Source organism: Sitodiplosis mosellana, unplaced genomic scaffold (assembly GCF_009176505.1).
Source record: "Sitodiplosis mosellana isolate CC-2019 unplaced genomic scaffold, AAFC_SMos_1.0 Smas_scaffold_1, whole genome shotgun sequence".
In the NCBI taxonomy this organism is placed as follows: Eukaryota; Metazoa; Arthropoda; class Insecta; order Diptera; family Cecidomyiidae; genus Sitodiplosis; species Sitodiplosis mosellana.
In genome coordinates, this window is record NW_022595244.1 from 11,426,703 (window position 1) to 11,450,640 (window position 23,938).

At 37.5% G+C, this 23,938-nt stretch overlaps 2 protein-coding genes across 2 annotated transcripts in view; both read left to right on the forward strand.

Annotated features, from left to right (window-relative positions):
* Positions 1-23,938, forward strand: part of LOC129567343 (protein Rae1) — a 124,561-nt gene that overhangs the window by 28,828 nt on the left and 71,795 nt on the right. The window lies entirely within an intron of this gene.
* LOC129567277 (neurogenic locus protein delta) overlaps positions 5,514-23,938 on the forward strand; it is a 60,406-nt gene continuing 41,981 nt past the window's right edge. The window contains exon 1 of the mRNA XM_055443950.1: positions 5,514-6,498. Coding sequence (XP_055299925.1) covers positions 6,439-6,498 — 60 coding nt within the window. The 5' untranslated portion in view covers positions 5,514-6,438. The remainder of the gene's footprint in view (positions 6,499-23,938) is intronic.

Sequence of the window (23,938 nt, forward strand, 5' to 3'; positions counted from 1 at the left end):
TTTGGTCGTCAAATCGGAATGAAAGAAGAAAGATGAACCAAAACCGAATTGGCGGGAATCGAATGTGTTGTCTTTTAAAGGGGCAAATGCAGGCTGGCGAACGCATTTCATGGAATAATGGATTTGGAGTAAAGTCACACGAAAACGTAAATATGCAGATTGTCGAAGCTAAGGTGAAATGAAATGAATATAATTAAACGGCGTTAATAGGCATACAACAACCAAATACAATGTTTCATGCTAACAGGTTATCCGAACGATAATTACTATCAACCGAGTGAGGAGAAACAGAAACGAAAAACATTTTATGCGAAAAGATAAAATTATGCGCAAAAATTATAAGCGCCGGGTGTATTTCGTTTTTCCAATGCTTCGAAAGTAGCGCATCCATTTTGATATGGTTGTAGTTTTTGTTATTCCATTTTTTGTTTGTTTTCTTTTTCCAAAGAGGAATCGTATTGCATTTGAAATAGAAAACACATGTATCATATCATGCATGAGATGCATGCAATCACTGACACGCTGCAGTGTACACGATAACAAAAGATTTCTATGCGCGTCCAACTGATAAACATAGCAAGAAAATGCAATCTGTCGAGAGCAAATGAATAAAATACTGCGAAAGAACTTGAAACCAATTTAGATAGATGGAACACAGTTCTCAATATGCGAGTCATTTCAAAAACCAAATCACCAAACGTTTTGCTTTTTTCCCGAGGTTTTTTCTTTCCTTCATTGCGTTCCTCTTTCTCTTTCTGCGTTAGCCTGATGCATACGGAAAACTAATATTTTGCTTCAAAACAGTGTGTGTGCTTTTTTTGTTTTCTTCTTATTCTCGTTTGTGCTCCTTTTGTTTAGCATTTCATTCGACATTCGGTGTTCAATGCTTCGTCTTGAGATTTCGTCGATCACCTTTCTTATTCATTTGTGCAGCATGTATCTGTACGCTAAACAACAACGACAACATCTGCTATCAGCTTCTCTTTTTGTCTCTATCTCTCCGTTTCTTCTTCTTCTTCGTTCGTTCGCCTTTTTGTCAGAAAAGAAATTTTTAATTTGAATAAATTGTGTATGTGGATCATATTCTGACACTTAAAAAATTACTACCGAGTCATTAGATTTTTTGTTCTTTGCATCGGTTTCGTCCGTATTGTTCGTCCAAGAATCAAATTCTACCGCCGAAAGAAAATATTGAACAACAGCAAATCGGACCAAATTTCAGGCAGGAGGAAAAAAAAACTCGGATAACATTTTGCAGACGCCTTTCTCCAGACACGAAAAAAAGATGCATCCGAATGATGCAAACAGATAAGACTTATGTTATGTAAAAGAGAGAGAGAGAGAGAGAGAGAGAAAAGAAAGAAAAAGTCGAACTTTTTTTCAATTGAATCGCTTCATTTTTCACATCGCATCTTATTTTAGCGCAAGACAATTGCAATATGCTGCCAACCGTCGTCATCCATCATCGGAGCATTTGTTGAACAAACACAAACAATAAATTGTCCACTTATTGTAGCCCGAAACACATGAACAGTAGTAGTAGTTCCAGTTCGATGCGTTAGGCCGATGTCATCGTCATCAATAAATTCCTTGATTCACTGGAATCACATTTTGATATTGTGTTCGTGTGTGTGTGTGTGTGTTGTGCTGTTTTGCCAATCGAAACAGTTTCGATGGCCGTAACAGCTATTAAGCATTGTTGTATCACAACGTGAGATTGTCAATTGTTGTCAATGGACACGGAGAAATATATGCGCTTTCATGCTCGGCAAATTCGATTTTAATGTGTTTGATGGCTTTTGTTTGGTCACACGAAGGAAATACATCACTTCTTGAGAGTTGACCCATTGCTTGTGCATGTGTGTGTGTGTGTGTGTGTGCAACGGAACAAAAAAAATCCTTGAGAATGGCGAATGTGTTGATTTATAAGAATTATTATTGGCATTGTGTCAAAATATCAAACCGAACAACAACGATACGTTTGTACGAACACGAACCACGCTGATCTCGACCATTGATTTTTGGGATTTTAACGCGTGTACATTTCAAAGCTGATTGATGAGTAAGAGTGTGCTTAGGATTTTCCCTTGTTTTATTTTCCGTCTTGCTACTTCATGGTCCTGCCTATGCAGATTGTTTATGATGTTTCTCGGTAAATTTGACCTTGTAAACTGACAAAAACTGGGGAAATTCCAACAATATACCAATGACTTTGGTGTTTGCATGTTTATTTGCTATGATGAAAGGTACATCTCTTTCTGCAATAAAATGTAATGCGGGAATTTTACATAGATTTTGTGAATTGCGAACGTTTTGGACCGTAGTACTACATTTGGGCCACTTTTCCATGTGCGTCGTTTTTACATTTAATGAGATATACCCCATGAACTGAATTGTATATTCAGTTTGTTACTATGTAAATCTATTTATGGTTGAAAATTGAAGGAACATTTTCACGGGCGAATCTTCGCATACGTTCTGCGTTTGCAAATGAATGAATATTTTTTTCTTGAAAATCATGCACACAGTTTGGATAGGAACAGAAATATCTTATCGTGTATTTGTACGAAAGGAAGAAAAACAAATGCTTCAAACGATTGTTCTGACGGCATTGTTGCCCATTTACCTGTGAGCTGTATGATACATCAATTTTCAATAAACATACTTAAATTTCCTACAGCCATTGCAAATCAACTATATCCTGTATTGTTTATGGAATACATTGTGAGGATCAAGCGTTAGGGTGCTGCGAAATTCACACAAAAATCTCCATCCACTAAGTGCGCTTCGGTTCAAATTTCAAACTTCGTTTAAGTTTTTAATTAGTTTTTCAAACATCAACCAAAATCATCATCTCAAATCAAGCGAAATTAATGAGCGACTTTCATTCAAATGTAAAAAATATGTGTCTCAACTTGCCACCCTAACCATTCGATTGCTTCGGTTTTACTATATAGACACACATACATCAACAGTTCTTTTTTTCTTCTCAATAATATTGTTTGTTATAGTAAGCGCACGTGCTTCCTTTCATTTCGTTTCTTACGTTTTTGAGAGATTTGTGGAAGACGAAGCCGAGAATAAGTGCCAGGTGGTAGTTGTTTTCTACGTTCAATGTTGTTTTGGCGACTATTTTACGATTATATGGTTTTTTTCTCTTTCTCGACGTAAAATGTGCATTCCTGACATAAAAAAATCTTTCTTCAGCTTATTCAAAATAATCATTTCTTTTTTTGACTGTTTTTTTTTCTTACGCACATTTTATTCGATATTCATATGCATATATTCCCAATCGATCGTGTCTATATGTATATGGCGCTTGATTTGTGCGACAAGGGCAATGGTATGATCTGCGGTTGGTTTTAACGATGTTTCATAACAGTGTGTGTATTTTTTTTCTCTTCACTCAGGATTCAAGCATTTACAATTGACTTTTGCAAGACGACACCAAATGTGCGCCCAAGATTTATGCATTTCCGTGTTTGACTTGCGTTCATCATTACTTACAACGCATGAAAAATTCATAATTTTCAACCATTTTTTGTCACCTCATTCCTTTTTTTTCGTAATGAAACGAGGGTGCGTTTTGTGCCAACGGAAAAAAGGCGTTGTTTTTTGGATAATTTTTTTTTGTTACTAATTGAAACCGTGTCGCTGACGAATGTGTTAACTAACGGCTCAAATATTCGAATAAAAAAGCAAAATAACGATTTTTGTTTCAAATCTAAAAAAAAAAATGGAATTTTTCAATCAAAATAGATTTTTTATTTTTCTTGACATGATTGTTGCCCATCTTCCATGGAAAAAATCTTCTTCTTCTTCTGAACAAAATGGTGAAGTGATCTCACTAAAAAGTCACTTGCCCTTGAAAACAGGCAAAAATCGCATTTCAACGCACTATGTTTCTATTGCACATGTTTGCGGTATCAAATTTCTAAGTTGTTAGACAAACAGGAAAGAAATCTCCCGAAAAAATCGAACGTATCTCCTTCACAAGATCTCGACCGAGGGGCGAAAATTGAAAGAAAAACCTCCGATGAGAATTGCATTTCTTGATACATTTATATGCTTGAAAAAATATTTTTTTTTGCGACATCCGGCCTCCAAAAATTCAGTCCAAAACAAAATATATGTAAATAAATCTAAATTTCGTGTCTGAGTCGTTTTTTTCTTCGGGTGAATTCAAGTTGAATGCAAAACCACAAACAAAGTGGTAAACACGAGGAGAAATATGAAAGAGAGGTAAAGAGGAATACTCGCTAAAATGCAAAACCATTGAAATAGTGCAGCTATTTGGTGTGGTATCCTTGGCCTTTATATCAAAAGAATATTCCACCCGAAACGTACAACTTTATTCTAATTTCATTCAATTTCATATTCTTCCGGTTGCGTGTGAAATTGCATATGAGGTTCGAAGCAAAAAAAAATGAAGCAGCGAAGAAGGGAACAGACGAAGGATAAACTGAAAATAGCCATACATTGATCGCTCGAAGGTATAAAGAACTGAATTGGTCTACAGATTTGGTTGAAATGAAACTTGATTGAATATTCACAAAGCAAAAAGTATGTGAACGTAGAAAAATCTGAATGGATTTATGAGATTGAAAGAAAAACAACAACGCGCTTGTTTTTTCTAATGAAATTCGCTTGTATTTGAAAAAAGTGATTTTTCGTTGTTTATTGACAGTAGAATCGGTAGCTTCGGGATTAAAAAAGAATAAATGATTTAAAAATCAACTAATAATTCAATTGGCGCGTCTATTCAGAAAGGCTAAATCATTAAATCAACATGAATCGCGATACAGAGACAAGTCGAAATAAAGACACTAACGCGTGAATGAAGACAAACCATCATTTTGGTGAAAAAAAAACACACAAACGAAAAAAAACAGACCCATCGTACAGCTGGCAGATGCTTGTCGGCCGAGCACATTTTCCATGCTTAAAATCGAACGAGCGAACGCTTGCAAACGTTCTCCGTACCTCTTCGAATCATTATGGCTTGGTTTATAAATCGGTTTCAATACGTGCGTGCGACATGAGTAAATGTGTAAAATGTATTGAGCAAAATGATATTTCCCCTTAAAACGAAGCGGCAACAACAACATGTAAGCATCAAGAGCACGTTGCGGCCGTAGCATCGGTATCGAACGAGTTCCACATTCAATTCATTGGCGAACAAATGATGTAGCAAATTGAGAGACGCTGTGGAAATTGTGAAGTAAAAGAGAGCCGATGGCAAACATACATTGCGAATGATGAGGATCGTCTGCTATGCATTGGTTGAGCGTGCATAAGCGATGAGTGAGAGAGAACCGTTTTATTTTACGTTCGTTCGTATGCGATGTGTGTATGGCAATGCATAGGTTCTTTGGTAGTTACCAATACATGAGAGGGGATACGATCGTCTGTGTGTGCCGTCGGTTGTGTTCGTATAGTAAGGCGCTCTCCGATCGGCTATACGGTTATAATTGTTGTTGTTGTTGTTGCTGCTGCTGCTGCTATTGCTGCATACATACGGCACGACGGTTTGTGCTGTGCGCGACGGCGATTCTTACTTTAGTTCTATTTCAAGTGTCCGCGATTCATGTTGTATATCCGTTTTTGACGAAGGGTGATTATTCTGCGTCTGAATAAAAAAAAACCATAGTATAACCAACAAACGAACGTAATGAGAAAAAAAAATATAACGACCATCTAGTAACAACGACGACAACAAGAACGACACACCGCAGAAAATAGAATAGCTGACATTGTGACAAGAACTTCAATTGGAATAAAATAGCCGAAGAAAATACATTTGAAAAGAAGAGAAAAAAAAACGTTAAGAACATCGAAATGTGCATGCGCTCATTTGCTATCAAATTGAAACATTTTTAAATTGATATTTTGTGAAAAGTTCGTTTTTAAATGTGCAAACGCTTTGTAAAATAAAAAAAGGGGAGAAAAAAATATATCTCAAAAGAAGAAGAAAAAAATTGTATAGAATACTGCAGAACGACTAGAAAGGAGACTCAAAAAAACACTATTTGACCTAATCAATTTGACTTGAAACGGAATTCACCGGAACGAGATTTGGTGTTTTGGGTGATAGACATGAATGAGAAAATCTAAAATGTGTAAAATTACGGTTCAGTTTGAGGTGTGATAAATGGCACACACAGATTCACAGTGACAATTCCAAATTCGTCTTACAACAATTACAATATATCGACTGAAACCGAGTGATAGCACACACAAGGTGACAATTGTGTGATTGCAAAAATCGAAACAGTGTTGACTCTTTGTGAAGAGATATTGAGAATAAAGAGAAAGAGAAAGAGAGAAGAAATATACGACAAGCAAAAACAATTCAATTAAAACTCAACAGAGTTGATATATAGAAGATAAAGAGAGAGGATTTAGACCGAAAAATAAGTCAAATTTGTGTTTGAAACCATGAATTGGATACATTACTTAGCGGCTTTGGCATTTTTAGCGAATTGCCTTGTAGATCAGGTGAGTCATTGCACATTTTATTTAATTAACAGCTATCAACCACATCTTGTGTCGTTGTGCGATGCGTGAAGCATATGAAAAATGACCGGTATGCAAAAATATAACCTTTAAAAGTGTTTCGTTGATTGGGAGTGCGCGTGCGAGGGAGAGAGAGAGAGAGAGAGAGAGAGAAAGAGAGCAAAAAAAGAGAAAAATTTCAAATGTTGATAAATATATGGCAAGAGTAAGTGCAAATTGCGGTGTGTGATAGTGAACTTGGAAACGCGGAAACAGCGTTCAATTTAATTCGCTACAGTTCATATAATTACAGTGTATGGTGGACAGAAAACATACGACTCTCCTGAAACAAAAGGGACGAACAGAAGATACGAAACGAACAAGAAAAAAAACAGACGAATTGGTTCCATTCGGCCATTTAAAGACAGAAAAAAGGCCAACAAAATGTGACTAACTCACAATACCTGATCAATTATATTGACCGCACTCGCTTATCGGTGTGTGCTATTTGGCTGAGACAAACGTACAAAACCACCGCTGTTGCTCCTGCTGCTATTACGCGCTGAAACATCAACAACCGAAAATGTGTGCATAAAACGTTGAACTCAACGTCAAGAAACGAACACAAGTGAACGAGAGAAAAGGATGACTGGCGCACACACTGGCGCAAATGAACAAGAAACAATGAAACTGAGGAAAAAAAAAGAACCAATTCGCTAAAAACGGCAGATGTTTTGTGAACCGAAGCGAGTAATTGACTTTTAAATAATCGCCTGGACCCGGTTTTTCCATTGCAGCTCACATTCAACTCCGAATACGAATTACTCGCTGCACTGGAAATGTGTCCACAAAACAGAAGTAATAATTAAATCGCTCGTGTATGCGGAAAATTGAGCGCGCGCTATTTACGTTTTTTTTCTTCTTCATTCTTCTATGTGATTTTTGACAATGTATCGCGCAATAACCCAAAACCAATTCCATATCATGATTACAGTTTTGGGTGATTCTCGTGTTTTAAATTGAACGACACTGCAATTTTCATTTGAACCGATTGCTGCGGAAGGATCAGATTCGTGTAACATATGATTCAATTTGTGCTGATTGTAAAATTCAGGGAAATGGCAATATGAGCCAACTAGCCAGCCAGTCAGCCAGCCCTGTCCGCAACCAACATAAATAACACATTAAATGAGTATCAATTACGATTATATGTATCATCCCATCGTCTAACACCACAATCAACGAACATGTTTTGTCATTGATGCCGTTAAATCGTTTGTTGTAACCCAAACCGAAAAGCAATTAATATCAAATCGCAATCAGTCCCGAATCACAGCTGTTTTTGTTGCATCCCCCTTTTTTCTGTTGCCAAACGCCGGTCATTTTTCATTTGCCGTAACGGTCATCACATCAACATCAATTGTATCTTTTAACTAAAATGCATTCAATATTAATGCATGAGGGTAGATCCTGATAACACAATATTAATGATATGTTATTAATTACAATTTCATCTACGAAACACATACCGCTTTTCCTCCAAAATCAACGGAGCCGAGAGAGAGAAAGAGAAAAATCTCATATTCCATCGCACGTCATTTATGGTTAAAAAAAAGTGAGAGGTTCTTCATGATTCTCAAGAGGATTTCGGGTGTCGCCATGCCATGATGTCACTATTTTACTATTTTTGTCTATGCATTTTCATTAGAAACATTAAAAAAAAACCAAAGTGCTCAAACTTAAAAAAGAAACATCGAAAAAATATGGTTTTCTTTCTCAGCGGAAGAGAGAACCAGAGACATGTGGTGAATGGAGAACATTGTACTCAGAATGAGCAACGAAAATTTGGACGTTTTTTTCTTTCGTCGTCCAAATAACGACTTATATAAAGTGATTTAAGTGCTTTGTAATTTGGATTTTAGCTGTACTTTTTCTTTCTCTCTTTCTCTCTCTCTCTCGCTTTCTCTGGCTTGCTCATAAAATTGGTCGGTCATCATCAGCTTGTGTAAACAATGTTTGGATTGTACGAACTCACACATAGTGTTACATAGTTGCATCATCGACTAGAGCGTGCACGATAGAGCTGTGTCGAAAAGATGTCAAAATACTATCAAATTGTTGCAGAAATAGCCATAAATATTCCGTTAATTAAGATTAGCTTGCACAGCATTCACATGCTCCGATTCCGTTATCTGGCGTCAATTGCGTATTTCGCTGATTTTGCATCTCCGCTGTTTTTTTTTTTGTTTTTTCTTTCTTTCAATGTTTCCGGCTGAATGTTTACACTTTGATGCGTTCAATATGTTTCGATTGCAATTGGGAATGAGCCTGTTTTTGTGCGCCGTGATGAAATTAATCTTCAGTATTGTGTAAACAAAACACAATCATTTGGCATCAATTTGACCGCCAGTCAATTTATCCAGAAAATCCACTGTGAATTGATTATATATCGAACTGTTGCCATTCCATAGGCATCGTTTGCATCCATTCAAATTAAATTCTCAACGTTGTTGTTTATATAGTGTATATTGAGTCTCTCGGCCGGAGTCCGTCAGTTAATAGAGAGTTCTGGTGAAGAACTTAAACAAAAAAAAACAACGTCTTCAATTGCATCGGTTGGCTCTTCGGGGCCTTTGTTTGCCTTTTGTCTTTTCATTTCAATGCAATTTCTTTCTTACGTTTGTAACAACAACAAAAAGTCGAACAAGCACATTGCATATCTTTAGTTTTGGTCTGATCTCGGGAAATTCGATTGCCGAGCAGATTCAGCACAGTCTCACACACAGCCTCTTTCACGTAGCCCGAATGAAAGAAAATGAAAAAGTTACAAAATGCGAAAAAGAGAAATAAAAAATAAAAAATAACCCACAATACTATAAGTACGATTTCGATACTAAAAATGTGTCCAAATGAAAATGAATAACTCAAGTCGATTTGAGCCCAAACAAAACCAAAAAGAAAAATGTGAAAAAAGAGAGAGAATATGTATACATGGAAGAGAAGAGAACAGAAAAAAAGTGCACGTTTAACAAAAAGCAACAAAGTATCGTCAAAAAGACGAAGAATAGAAAAGGAGACGAACAACGACAACAACGACAACAACAACAATAAAACCGAAAACGTAACAGCGGCAGCAAACAGAACTGCATGCCGATATGAGCAGCTGCTTTCTTGTATAAATTCGACTGTTCGAAACGATTGCCAGTGTGTTAGTAACATTTGCATGGTAGTTTTTGGTATACATGTGTGTGTATATGTATAGCTTTCATTGTGGCTCACATCGGAGGCATTCGATTCCATTGAGTTTTCTCAATAAAAATCGAGTTTTAAGCGAGTGTGCGTCGAGCACTCAACGTAATGTATCACACTGTAAATAGGCAAGAAAATGTTGTATACGCACATGTATTTGATATAGGTCTTACGCACACCAATTCGACGCCGTTCAACTGTTCGACCATGGATGCACTGCAAATGAATAAACAGTTGCTAAGCACTGCAATCAATTGGCCCAAGCAAAATATCGACGATGCATACGAAAAAAAAAATCACTCTGGCGAGATTCACAAAGACTTTTAAGATGAAGCAGAGAAAAAAAACACTCGACTACTCTGCGATTCACAAACACCGCAATAGCATCGACATGAATCAGTGTGTGCGTTTGGTTTTTTTCTCTACTTCTTCTTCTTGTGGTCTCTCTTCTTGTCTCTCGGTTCGGGCTCACAGCTCGAGCGATGTGTGTTCCTATCGTACGGTCTTCGTTAGAGAGACGAGTACATGCTAAATTATCTACATGAATTCGATTTATATATACACATAGTATATATACACACCAAAGTGCTGATCTTTTTCAAGTAAAAGAGATTGAGAGGCAGAAAAATGAATTGACTATAAAAACGAATTGTTTCCCACGGCATGTGATTTGCCGGTTAGTGTAGGGCTGTGTTATCACAAGCGCAACTCTCTCAGAAATGCGCTCATCAAAACCCACTGAACGGAACAGAAAAAAATATTTTCTCGCGAAAATAGTTCTCATTCAGATGATTCATATTCGAATTTACAATGTGGGCTTTTGTGCGCATACACAGGAAAAAATCTCGCTCGAATTTCATGTGTGGCTTGAAAACAGACGAAAAAAAATACAACCAATTCGCGAAAGAAAAAAAAAAACTTATTTTACCCTTTTCACAATACATCAAAAAAGTATTTCACAGTAATGTACTGTGTGTGTGTGTCGGTTTGAATCCACTCGAAAGAAGAGAAAAAAAAATGGACAACACACAACAGATATTTCGCCGGCCGATTGTAAAAGTTAAAACAGTTGCGGTTTACATAGTTCGCCAGCGCACACAAAAATCATCGAAGTCCCTTTGAACATCTGAATGGGCAAGAGAAGAGGAGAGGAAAAAAAAACAATCAAACAGACAACAACAACGAGAACAATTTCAACAACAGCAAAAACGTCGAGAAAAATTTATTGGCCAAATATTTTCGCTGGTTTTATTTTTGTTGCTCACGGTGTTTTGTTTTACAATCGGCAAATGTGAGTGTTTGACTCAGTCGGTTGGCAAGCAAATAAATCGTTGTGAATCGCCGGTATGCCTTCCTTTTTTTATGGGTTTTATTTTCTGAACTTATTGCATTTCTTGGATTATTCCAATGCCTTGGTTTTAAAAACAACACATTTTGGCCTTCAATACAGTAATTTCGGGCTGAAATTGTTGTGCATAGACCGTGTGCGCGGATTAAACCGGCCAAAATCACATTGACATTATGTCGCATGTTTTCTGGCTCTGGCTCTGGCCGCGACCGAACAGTTCCAAATGGAATTCGGTGCTGACTGCAAAAATTACGCATTTTTTCTTCGTTACGAACACGCTCGGCTCAATCGCTGCATAATCATTTTATCACTTGCATACTTGAATGCATTGTTTTGGTTAATTTTCAACCCTGTATGAAAAATGCTGAAGACATGTTAGTGCAAAAAATGGAATAAAACCCAATGATCGCGAGTCAGAAAGAAAGAAAAATCATGTTGAAATTCTTTTCGATATAAAAAAAATGCGCAGCATACACACACACACACACACACACACACACAAACTGCAACAAACGCTCAGGTAGAGAGAAGAGGAGAGAAGTGAGTGGAACGAGAAAAAAAAGAAACGATAAAAAACCATATAAAAAGAGAGAAAAAAGCGGACAATTCACATTGCATTCCGGTACCGGTATCCGTATTCGTTGTATTGACGAGATTTATTTCACGAAAATGAGAGAAGCAGAAAAAAAATGGTTAAAAGTACAACGAGAAGAGAAACAACAGCAATGGGCCGAACGAGTGAACAACAAAGCCAACGAAACAAAACGAAAAGATGCTGAAGACGACGAAGAAGAAGAGGAAAAACAACTAGCACTACACTACGGTCGCTTTAATATACATTCTTCGGTGCATTTAGCAATAATAAAATAAAATGCGCTATCGAATGGCTGTGCTTTGCAAGTGAAACACATACTTGCAATCAACATGCAAGTGAAGACAAATTTGCAACGCATCGGTAAAATATTCGCCATAATCTCGAGAGAGCCAAATGATCGAGAACCGAATGAGCGAGCGAGCGAGAGAAGAGGGAGCACATGCATACACAGTGCTAAATGCCTGTTTTTTTTTTGTTTTTTTCTCTTCTGTCTTCCCGTATATTCGGCCCATTGCAAATGCAGTGCGCTTGTTGTGCGTATATGCGAAACGCCGTGAATTATTTATGTGCGCAATATCATCACTTTCCTGTTCGCAATTGTGAACGATGTGCGCACGGTTCGGTGTGAAAGTGCCTCATGCACTTTGGTCAATTTACCAGGAATCGAAACAAACGAACGAAAAATGAATATTTATACAAACAATCTACAAATTGCATATGCTTAATTTAAAATGAAGAAGATGTGCAGCGATGCCTTCTTCTTTACCATCTTTTCTTCGCCACATAAGATCGCATCGATGAGATGCATATATGCGTTTGGTCATTCATTTCGTTTTTCCTATGAAAAATGGCCAACTTGAGTTATTTGCTCTCTTCCTCTTCATCTCTCTCTCTCTCTCTCTCTCTCTCTCTCTCTCTCTCCCTCTCTCTCTCTCTCTCTCTCTCTCTCTCTCTCTCTCATTGAAGCCGAAAGAAAAAATCTCACAAAATTACCACGCACAAGAAAAATCGAACGGCCTTTTAACAAACCAACAAATTGCTTTATCTCCAACACTTATTCTCTCTCTCTCTCCTTCGCATTGGACGATAACAGACAAGGTGAAAAAAACAACAACAAAACCATGTAAATGTATACAGAATGAAGTATACGCACGTCAAATGAGAGAACGTCAGCGATTAACTTGAAACAATGCCGCAACATCAATAAATCTCGAAACGTTTCCATCATTTAGACACACATTTGAACTCAGACCATCGGAAATTGAACAATGCCCCGTTGTTTATGGGCATATTCTTAATTAAGGTTTTTTGCATAGGTGACATTAGTCATATTGCAGGCGAAAGAAGAGGAACAAATGCAATGCAGCCGCTATCACCACCACCACCACCACCATCGTCGCACATCGTCACTGCAAACCAGTTCGTTTTATGCATTTGTCGATCTTTTGCTCCCAGTTATAAGCTCTTTCTCACTTCGACTCAACTTCGTCGCATGGCATTTTAGTTATTCCAATAGCTCATTTTTCTAATGAATTGATTCGTCATCGGACATCAATTCTGAGCAATTCACACGCATCGTGTGCGCACCACAGAACACAAAATAAACAAACGAACAACAAAAATAGAAAGGAGATTTTATACGTTTAAATTAACATGTATTTTTTTCTGTTGTTTTTCTGTTGTATTTGTCGAAATTTCGTTGTTGTCACGCATTCGTTTCGAGCATTTCATATGGTTCACACAAGGTACCTGTTCCGTTGATTCGCAGCCATACCAAAACTGAAATGAACCGAAGTGTACCATGCTGCCGTTGTGGTTTCGGCTAATCTTTGGACAATCTTTTATTTTCTGTTTCTTCTCATAAATGTGGTGGAATGGCGGGTGTGAACTAGTGAGAACGCACAATGCCTTTCTTTATCGTCGATAATTAAAAATGAAATATAAACCTGTCTATTCGTTTAAATTTATCTCAAATTTCGCCCTTTTTCGTCGAAACCGTCGATAGGTGCGCGCGCGCCGGTCCGCTTCTAGTTATTTGATCGCTCTCGATTTTGAGCCCCACACTCGATGATGGACTTCAAGAGTATTCCTCTTCTCAGCTCACTTTTTTTTCTCTCTTCGTTCAATTGTTTTACTTTTTTTACATTCTGACTTTCATTACTCTTGCGAACGAGCAAGCAAGCGCGCACACACACACGTATGTATGCTCTTTCTTCGGCTCATCGATGTTAAAAACAATAGAAATCATGTGGAAAATAAACAGAAAACCCGTAAATGAATGAAAACAACGAGAGATTGCTAACGATGCAAACGAAAGCGATTGACGGGCTGTAAAGTGAATCGACGATTGTTCATCAATCGTTTGCTCCATCGCTGATGGTATTTGTGGGCATTTGCATTGTGAACGAGGACGTTGTACTTGTGTGTTGTACTAACAGTCCAATTGAAGCGCTGAAGACCAAACATTGCTAATTCTTCGCTTTTTCTCTCACTCTCTCTCTCTTCTTTTCACATAATTTTTTCCGCTTCGTTTTCGTATTTGACTTTTTGAGCGAGAGATTCGCTTTGTGATTTATTCGACTTGGGTATGAGTATTCGTTTGTGTGAGTGAGTGAGTGTGTGAGTATGTGTGTATGAACATTCTTCATTCCTCCTGAACTTATCGTCGAACTTATCTCTTTTTTGGCATCAATCATGTAATTTTTCTTATTGAATCCACTCCACTAACGATGTGCGACGCTGTTTCTCTCGTCTTTGAGCGTGAACAATGTCAATAAATCGAACAAGCCGTCGAGGCAGGATTTTCATCTGGTTTTATCATCAAAATAAACCGTATTGTTGTCAATACGGCATTTCGCACAACAACGCATTTGCCACTAAATCGCAGATCGTTTTGCGAATGAGCAAGAGAGCGAGAGAGAGAGAGAGAGGGATAGCTCAAGTGAGAGATGAATCGTGCTTCGCCTATGGAAGTAGGTTGTCCCAATTCACATACACTTTGCGGTCACTTATCCGTTTCCATTTCAAAGCCATGGGTGGGAAATCAATTATTTGACTAAAAACCAAGCGCGTTGATGCAGATTTTTTGTTTCTTCTGTACTGTTCTTTGTTCATTCGTTTGCATTTTGTTTTGCCGTGCTTTTGATGTGTTTGATTTGTCTCGCAAAAATTGCAATCGAAATGTGCGGTTGTGTTCAATTGAAATCGAGTTTGAACGAGCCCAAATCAAAATTCACCTGAATTATTTTTTCAAAGAGTGTTGTGCATTGATTTCTCGTTTTGTAACGGAATCGCAACGAAACATGAAATTGAATCGAACGACACATTGGTCAACAGCAACAGCAACCGCAACTACAATTTGAATATGCCGTCTTTCTGCTTGATTTTCTTTAACCTATAAATAATCATGTTGTCACCAATAAATTATTGTTTTATAATATGTACAGTCGAAATAAGATCACCGAACCGAACGACACGCGAACGCCTGAATAAAATGAATATCAAAGCGTGAAATGATACTAAGATTTTTTTACCTTAAATACAAACATTAAACTGATATGCATGTGCGATTATTCAAGTTTTGGTGTGCATTTGTGTGCGTGCGTGTGTGTGTGTCTGCGAAGCTGGAAACATATTATGGATGAATGGTGTGGTGTTCATCGGAATGCAACTCGCGAGAGCGAACCGTGGCTTTCTATGATACACGGCCGTGCTAAAAAGAGATAGAATGTGCTTGAGTGCAAATGCATTTTTGCTGTTTAACAGCGTTCAGTTAATCCGAACGTGACGTGTTCGTTGAATCGATCCATCGGCCAAGCAATTATTTAGACTAATTCACTTTATATAAAATTTCACGTCTTAAATGGGTAACCATATGCATTTTACATACACTTGTCGAACGTGCGTCGCACTCATTCTCTTCCCTTTCGTCGTCGCCATTGTCGTTTGAGTTTTCATTGCGCCTTTACTGCGATCGGAATGTTTAATTTGATCGTTTTCAGAAAAGCAGCGGCAAAACTTTAAATTCAAAAACGAAACAAAAATCTTTGAAGACGGATCGTGTTCGAGTGCGCGCTAGAAAATTACCTGTCGTCATTGGTGTGCTCACTGTCGTTTATTGTTATTATTAATGTGCTCAAATAAATTCAAACATTGTGGTTGTTAGATTTTATGTTCTTACCCAATACTTAATATACAGAAAATTCGGTTCACATAAGTGCTCAATGCTGAAGCGCGTAATTCATTCTTTTGATGTCTCCTTTTGCTCACCGTTGTCGTCAAGAGCAGCAACAGCATCGCAACACTGCATATGCGCTGAAGACATCAAATTGTAAGGTGTTGACCACGAGTTCTAAGGTGTTGACCACGAAATTGTGTTTGATTGCTGCAGGTGCACAATGCACCTTCTGTGCTGCACTGCACACATGTTAACCTGAAATTTTCACAATGATATACAACATAAATATATATTCTATCTGAACTCTGAGCCTCAACTCTCGCTCTTTTGTTTTTTACGAGAAAATTATTTGTATATTTCCTTTCTTGCTCATTCGGACAATTAAATCAATTAACCATTCTAGACCGGGCCCAAAATATAATGAAGAAGAAGAAGAAGAAGAAGAAGGGAACAAAACTTAAAGAGAGACAGATGTAATAAAGAGTTATAAAACGACCGCCACTCCATTTCTGTTCTCGTGGTTGGGTTTGATGACGCATAACAATTTAACATCATCAAATTTTATAATGTTACCTTCAACCGAGAGAGAGCGAGAGATGAAAGAAAAAAAACGAACGACACAGAAAAAATTGTCTCTGTATTTTTGTTTCACCCGAAACAGAACTTCCACACACACATAATTTCCAACGATTCCCAAATAGAAGTAACACGAAAATTCATGTCACTCTCTTTTGTTTAGCGCATCCAAAATGAAGATAAAAAAATTAAATCCACATAAACAAAGATGAAAAACATGAAATGTTTCTTGTTTTTTTTTGGGGGGGGGAGCTTTTTTTATTGTGACAGCAACGATCAAGCCAATTAAATTTTACAGGAAATTCGGTGTTTTGTGGTTCGTTGAGTTATGGTTTTACACATCGAGCGCTCTTAATGTGAAAACATGAGTGGCACGGAGTTGTGACAAAACACCGAACGACAGAATGAGACACAAGTGAATTCTCGAGAGAGAGAGAGGTGCGCGAACGCACGCTATCTCTGAACGTAATCTACATTGGTCACCAGATTCGAAAGAACTAACGAGTAGGTATATTTATCTAAAGTGACCGACACTTGTTCGTTCGATTCCGATTTGGCAACTCTCATTCAAATGAGGTGAAACAACGCTTGCGGCACCAAAAAAAAATAAAACAAACTCAGCCGCATTCATTTAATTAAAATGAATATTTAAAAAATCATTTAATTGGCAGACGATTCGATGCCAAATATGGACAGCGAAAATGAGCAATAGAATTTAAGACTCAAAAAAACACGCGCCGACATTTAATTTGGGCATTTTTGGTCTTTGCCAGTTTACCAGACCGGATGACATACAAATAATCTCTCGTCTACGATCTCTCGATCTCGAGGGATTCTATCGAAAAAGCGAAAACTTTGAATGAAATTTCAACCGATTTTCCGCTGGATTTTACACTTTCTTTTTCATATGCCACAAATCACTTTCGAACCGAATCAAAATGAATGCAAATTTGTTTAATTTTTCCGGTGTGATCTATAGCTGTGCTCACGATTTTTTTTTATCAAGATATCGTAATAAACTAAAAATATCGTTCGATATCGTTATTATGATGGAATCTTAATAACGCTATCAACTTTTTATCAGGTTATTAACTATATTCAAATAATAACGTTATCGGATGAATCTTAATAATATCGTTTGGAAGTTATCAAGATCGAATCCTGATAATTTATCAACATTCAATCTTAATAATCATCAAGTTCGGGAAGTGGGTTTTGGTGGATCTTCAGGATGGACCAGATCCGGTTTGACACTGCCCTTGGCCCATCCTGAAGATCCACTTCCAGAACTGGGAGCAGTTCTGGTCGATCCTGGGGATCCACCAAAACCCACTTCCAGAACTTGATGATTATTAAGATTGAATGTTAATAAATTATCAGGATTCGATCTTAATAACTTCAAAACGATATTATTAAGATTCAGCCGGTAACGTTATTATTTGAATATAGTTAATAACCTGATAAAAAGTTGATAGCGTTATTAAGATTTATCGGTATTATGATCGGATCTCAATAATCTCTCAAAATTATTAGGATGGTTATTAAGATACGAATATGGCACAGCTATAGTGTGATCTCAGCTGCACCAAACAACGATGATGGCATTTCATGTGCTGAAAATCGTCGTGTGTGTCTGTTTTGCCTAGTGCCATAAATTCTTTTATTTTTCTGCTGATCAACAATTTATTCACGCCCTTCGCCAAACCATTCGAATTGCGATGCATAAACACAACTTGAAAATATCACACACGAAATTTGATGGAAAAAAAACCCGCCTGGGCCTTACCTTTGTTCCATTTTAAATTTTTGTCGATTCGAATCGCACGGCTCGTTCGATGCCATTTGATTGCGGAGTGCATAGGCATTCCAGTGAGTCGAATGTTGTGTGTTGGCGACAGAAAGTAACGGCATTTCTCTATAGTCAATAGATGTGTTTTATGTGTTTGCAATTGCAATTGCATTATTTATGACATTAATGAGTAATGACTTAATGTTTCGAATCGAATAATCGCATTCCGAAACAATCGACACTCCAAGCGAACAACAGCAGACGAGAGAGAGAGAGAGAAAAATGAACAGGCAGAGGAATTGCGGCAAGCGCGCGCAGCTAGTAAATGTCTCGTGTTGTTGTTGATGTTTTTTTCTCTCCGTCTTTTCTGTTTGTATTTCTTCATTGTGCAGAGCATGGCTCATATCATCGTCTCCCATGAAAATCATCTGGTAATGTTAATTAGATTTGGTGAGCAAGCGCCCGCGCCCGCGCACACACACACACACACATATTTTTCAGCTTAGCCTTTATTCCATTCGATAGGTCCGTTGTCTGCTTGTTTGAAATGTGCACGCTTAAACTTACCGATCACGTCGTTGCCAACATACAATTAAATTTGTCGGCACCAAATCGAATGGCGCATCAAGTGAGCGACGCGCCATTTTTTGCCCACTTTTCCAAGTATCCTCTGTATCTATCTGCGCATATTTTGTTGTTATGGCTTTTAAAAATAGAGTCATTCGCAACAGCAGCATCAGCCCCAGCTGACTGGATGCATGCTTGTGTGCCCTCTGCCGCAGCATTTCTTCAACTAATCCGCACACATGCATCGATTTTACCTACACAAAATTCATCGTGAATATGACGCACTGCGCTGCACTTGTACTGTGCATACTATTTAGGTAAAGAAACAAACGACGACGACTCTTTCTCTTAAGTTATTCATTTTCTATTTCGAAATCATTCCGTCTCTTTGACTTTTTGCAAATGGATCGAGTCGAATGTGTGATTTTTTGCACTGAAACTAACAACAAAAAGAAACACGAATTTTTCTTACATAAAAAAAATGTCTACACGAGAGAATTTCACGAGAGATGAGAGAGGAACGAAACGAATAGGCAGATGAAAAAAGCAACAACTACACGATGCACATTGCACCAGTATTTTTGTGTCGTCGTCAATTGGCTGCTGTCTACTTGATCAAACGAACGAGCGTACACAGAGAATGAACGCAATTTGAAGATGATGCTCGAATCGAATCGTGTTCTGGCGTAAAAATCACTTCATGTACATGTTATGCACTCAAAGTAAATAATTAAAGTTTAAAGAGAGAACAACAGAAAAAATGCTGTTTACAGAAGTTTTCTTTGTCTTTGGCAACACGACGTCGACAACAACAACAACAATGACGACGACGAAAGTATCGACGCTGTTTATTTTTTCAAGAGAAAATCCATAAGTGCATTTAAAATATTCTTAATTTTTTTCCGTTGTTTGTTGCTGTTCACGGAGTGAATGGTGTGTGCTATTTATCTGCATGGATGCTGCCTAATGCAAGAAGAGAGACTTTTCTTTGATGCATTGCTCCAATGAATATTGATTCAGTGGAACATGTGTCGTGGATTCCATTCGAAGCGGAAATGAAACACGTTTTTTTCTGTTTCCTTTTTCTTGTTCGCGCACTGCTCATTCTCGTGCGACAGTCTCTTGAAACGAAGGACTCTTTTTTTTGTGGCTCTTTGAAAAATAAAAGCGGCGACAACACAATTGACGTTCTTCTTTTTCTCGAAAAGACAGAAATGCATTCACCGATCGAAAGCCGAATACCTTTCGAAATACGCGAACAATTTCGACATTTCGCATCGTGATGTAATTGCCATGATTTCAAACGGAAATAGCATCGAAAACATTCAAAATTTCGAATGATGAAATGCATTATTAATTAGATGCAACACAACTTGTTTGGTGGTTCGATGTAGGGATTAAGCGCAAATAATCAACTCTATGCCGAAATTATAGAGCAAACAACACCAACAAAAATCAATCATAATAATTAATGTCCGGTGTAATATATAATTTTTGTATCGATCGCGAAAGTTGCTGATGGGCAACAGTGATGATCGGCTTGTAATGGTAAACCAAAAAGAAAAACGCGTCAATAATATACAAAAAAGCAAGGAATTTTCCATGGTGTATCAGCGCTTTTAATCCGCAATCCACAAATGTGGGAACACACTCTTCACTTTCACTTAATTAACGGCTTTAATGCTATAATTTCGCAAATAAAATGCGGCTACTATCATTCGAGGCGCTGACTTAGTTGTGTGCGCCCGCGCTCTCAATTTCATCATTCCCTTTTCGCCCATCGTCGTAATAATCATCGGTGTGCAATGCGTTCCACGTTCTCATATAACTGGAGTGCGGATCATGTTCTTGCTGATTTGTATTTTTCTCAGCCTCAGTTCTTTGTGTATGTTTATTTCGTTTTTTTCTTCTTCTTGTATTTTGATTTGTGCTCACAGGCAATTTTTCATAACACTGAACTGTCTGTCTACCGTCTATTTTATCCGTGTATATGTAAATGTGACCATGTCATGGGCATAACGCAGCCCGAATTCCGATCGCATAGAACATTCATTTTGCTAGTCACACAATAACAAAACAAATTGTACATATGATCCCAGAATATGTGTGTGCGCGCGCGCGCCTTCGAATACAATGTTGTTGAAAACCGAACTAAAACTAAATGCAAATCAGTCGTCGCACGGTTTGCAATAGGGTAGAAAAAAAAGAGCATAATTTAGTAGCTGAAGTGAAGATAAGTGACATTATCCACTTAAAAACAATTTTCGATTAAATGGAATCGCGAATTGGACGAATGGAATTTTTGGATTCGTCCATCGCTTTTCGGTGCATACTAAATCAACATTTTATCGTACGCATTATCATTTCACCCGGGATTGAATGTGGATTTGTTGTGTGTGTGTGTTTGTGATGCGCGTTTCATGAAATGTTTCAGATTGCATTGCGTTGCATATCATACTCACACACTTTGCTGAAATCGAATAAAAATATATATTCCTGGAAAAAGTTAACGCTTGAAAATGAAATACAGAAGAAGGAGAGCGAGCGACGACAAAAAAAAACGCCATCGAATGAGAGTGTGAGCTGGGCCGCATTTTGTCTTCGTGTTGCTATGTTAAACAGCCTGTGCTGGTTGTGTACATTTACATTCACTCAATGCATGTACAAAAATTCATATTGGCTGTTTGTTACTGTTTTGTCGTCTCTTCATTACCGCTCTTTTTTTCGCTCTCTCTCTCTCTCTCTCTCTTGATTCCATAATCCGTTTTTTCTCGTTCATTTTCATGCTAGACCAAAACAAACATGAAACCTGTGAATAAATGCAATTATTTGATTTTGTCGGTGTTGTTTCGGTTTTCATGCGCCGTTTATCGCCTGCACTATTTTTTTATGGTGTGTGTTGTTTGTTTTATTTTTCTTCTTTTTTTTCTCCATATTTTGCTCTTCGTCATCTGATGTAATTGCGCCGCATGGAACGCGTTCAATTTGTTTGATTTATATGCTCTAACATGTTATATTGATGTTTTTGCAAAGTCGTCAAATTCAAGCAGAAATATGCTATTTTTTTCTCTCTCTCTCTCTTCAAATTCAATCCATAACTTTTCAATATTTTATTTTCAACAACAACAACAAAAATATGAATATTTTTCGCGTTATGAATCGACACATACCGTTTGGAATGTATGTTCGTGTACCTGTTTCAGATTGTAATGATGGCAACAACAAAAAAACACCAAACGAATTAATGAATTTATTTTATAACAACATAGAAAGAATGAACGCCACTTACATACTATACATATTTGTATATTTTTTCCGTTTTTGGGCCAAAAATGTGCACATTTTTTTTTATTCGTTCATTTCGGCCGTTCATTCGTTCGCTCATTTATTTGTGTTTGCAATGTGTAACATCAAACGTGAAAAACGTAGCGCGCACGATAACGAACAAATCAAAAATTCAATCAATTTCGATTCGAAACGATTTGCGATTTTCGAATCCATTCTCCTCATTCGCGATAGGTGCGTTTTGTATTATGCATAACGAGTTTTCATTGTGCCGGATTTGTGTGTGTGTGCGCGCGCTGAGCTGAGCTGCATTGCGCTGCGCTGTGTTCGTGCTTGCATTTTCGTTGGTTCGGCTCTCCCGTTTGCATTTGTCTGTTCGCATTCGAGCACATCATGTGATATTCGTGTCTTTTCCAAACCAGCCGATTGTGAACAAGTGAATGTACGGAATTGGCGAACAAGTAAAAGAAGAAATAAACTGAATAGAAACTCCGCGATTTTTCTTCTTCTTCTTCTTCTTTTTCTTTCAAACGCAATGAAGGAAAAAAGCAAAGCAACAACAGCCAGCCATTAAATAGTTTTCATTTTTCAACATGATCGGCCCAAGTCTATAACCATTTTATATGCACCTTCTCTCAAATGTACACGCATGGCAAAATGCCACATTCATAAATTTATCCAATATTTTTCTCTTCTTTTTACGAGTTTTCTTCGTTCGTGAATTCTTTTTTTCTTTCGTATTTTACGTATGTTGTCGATCGCGCTGTTTTTTTTTCTCTTTAAAATGCATGCGTTTCCGAATGTATATGGCTTGGTTGAGGTCACACACATTGCCATTTGCATCAGTCAACTCTTGACGCTTTTGCAATCGGTTATTTTCTGAAAATTTTCAATTAATTCCAAATCGTTTAATTTCCACCGATTATTTATTGAGATGGGCTCGTTGAAGGCCTAACGCATCCATTCAAACACAGCATTCATCGCAATGCCTAGCACCTCATGGTCGTGGTTAATAAGTTGATTTATACTATTTGACACCCGTTCCGAGTGTTATGTTGGTCATCTAACGGATGTGTACGATTTCGATATGTAGACAATTTTGATTGGCTTTCGCCATAAATTTATGGCAATATTGTTAAACATAGATTGCGATTCATTTTTATGCTTACAATATTCGAGCAAGACTTTTATGAATATTGAGTATTTATTACACAGTTCAAACTCTCTCCCTCGACATTTCAGTTGATATGCGCTCAAAGGCTGAGAGAGCGCATGTGCCAATCGAAATTCTGCGCCAAATGAAACGCATCATTTGTCGCTGAATCATTTCATGCGCATTCCTGGAGAAACCACCCAATATTGTTTAAACTCATTTAAAATCGTTGCGAAATTGTTGTTGGTTTTCTTCTTTTTTTTCTGCGCTCTCAGCGGCTTCGATGTTATCGCGATGATCTTTCCGAAAAAGGACACAGCAAATATCGTATATCATTGCGGCCATGTCCCGTGATTTCAACAAAACAAATAATCAAGATAGTGAAAACATGAAGAATCGGAGATAAAAAATAATTTGGAGAACAAAAAGGAACAAAATATAAAACAAAAGGCTGCTTGGGAAGAACAAATCAAGTCTTTGAATTAAACACATCATTTAACCACAATATTAGCGCATTTGCCGACTTGTGTTGTGTATTTCGGCGTTGTGTGTTTTTTTTCCGTAATTCTTTCGTTGTTTATGGGCCGGTGAAACATAAATTTAATTCAGATTGTGTTTTGCTCTTCTTCTTTTTTCTTCCCATTTCCATAAACTCTTTTTGGGCAAATGGTTAAGTGATTGCGTTTCTGGTCTGTTTTTTTTTT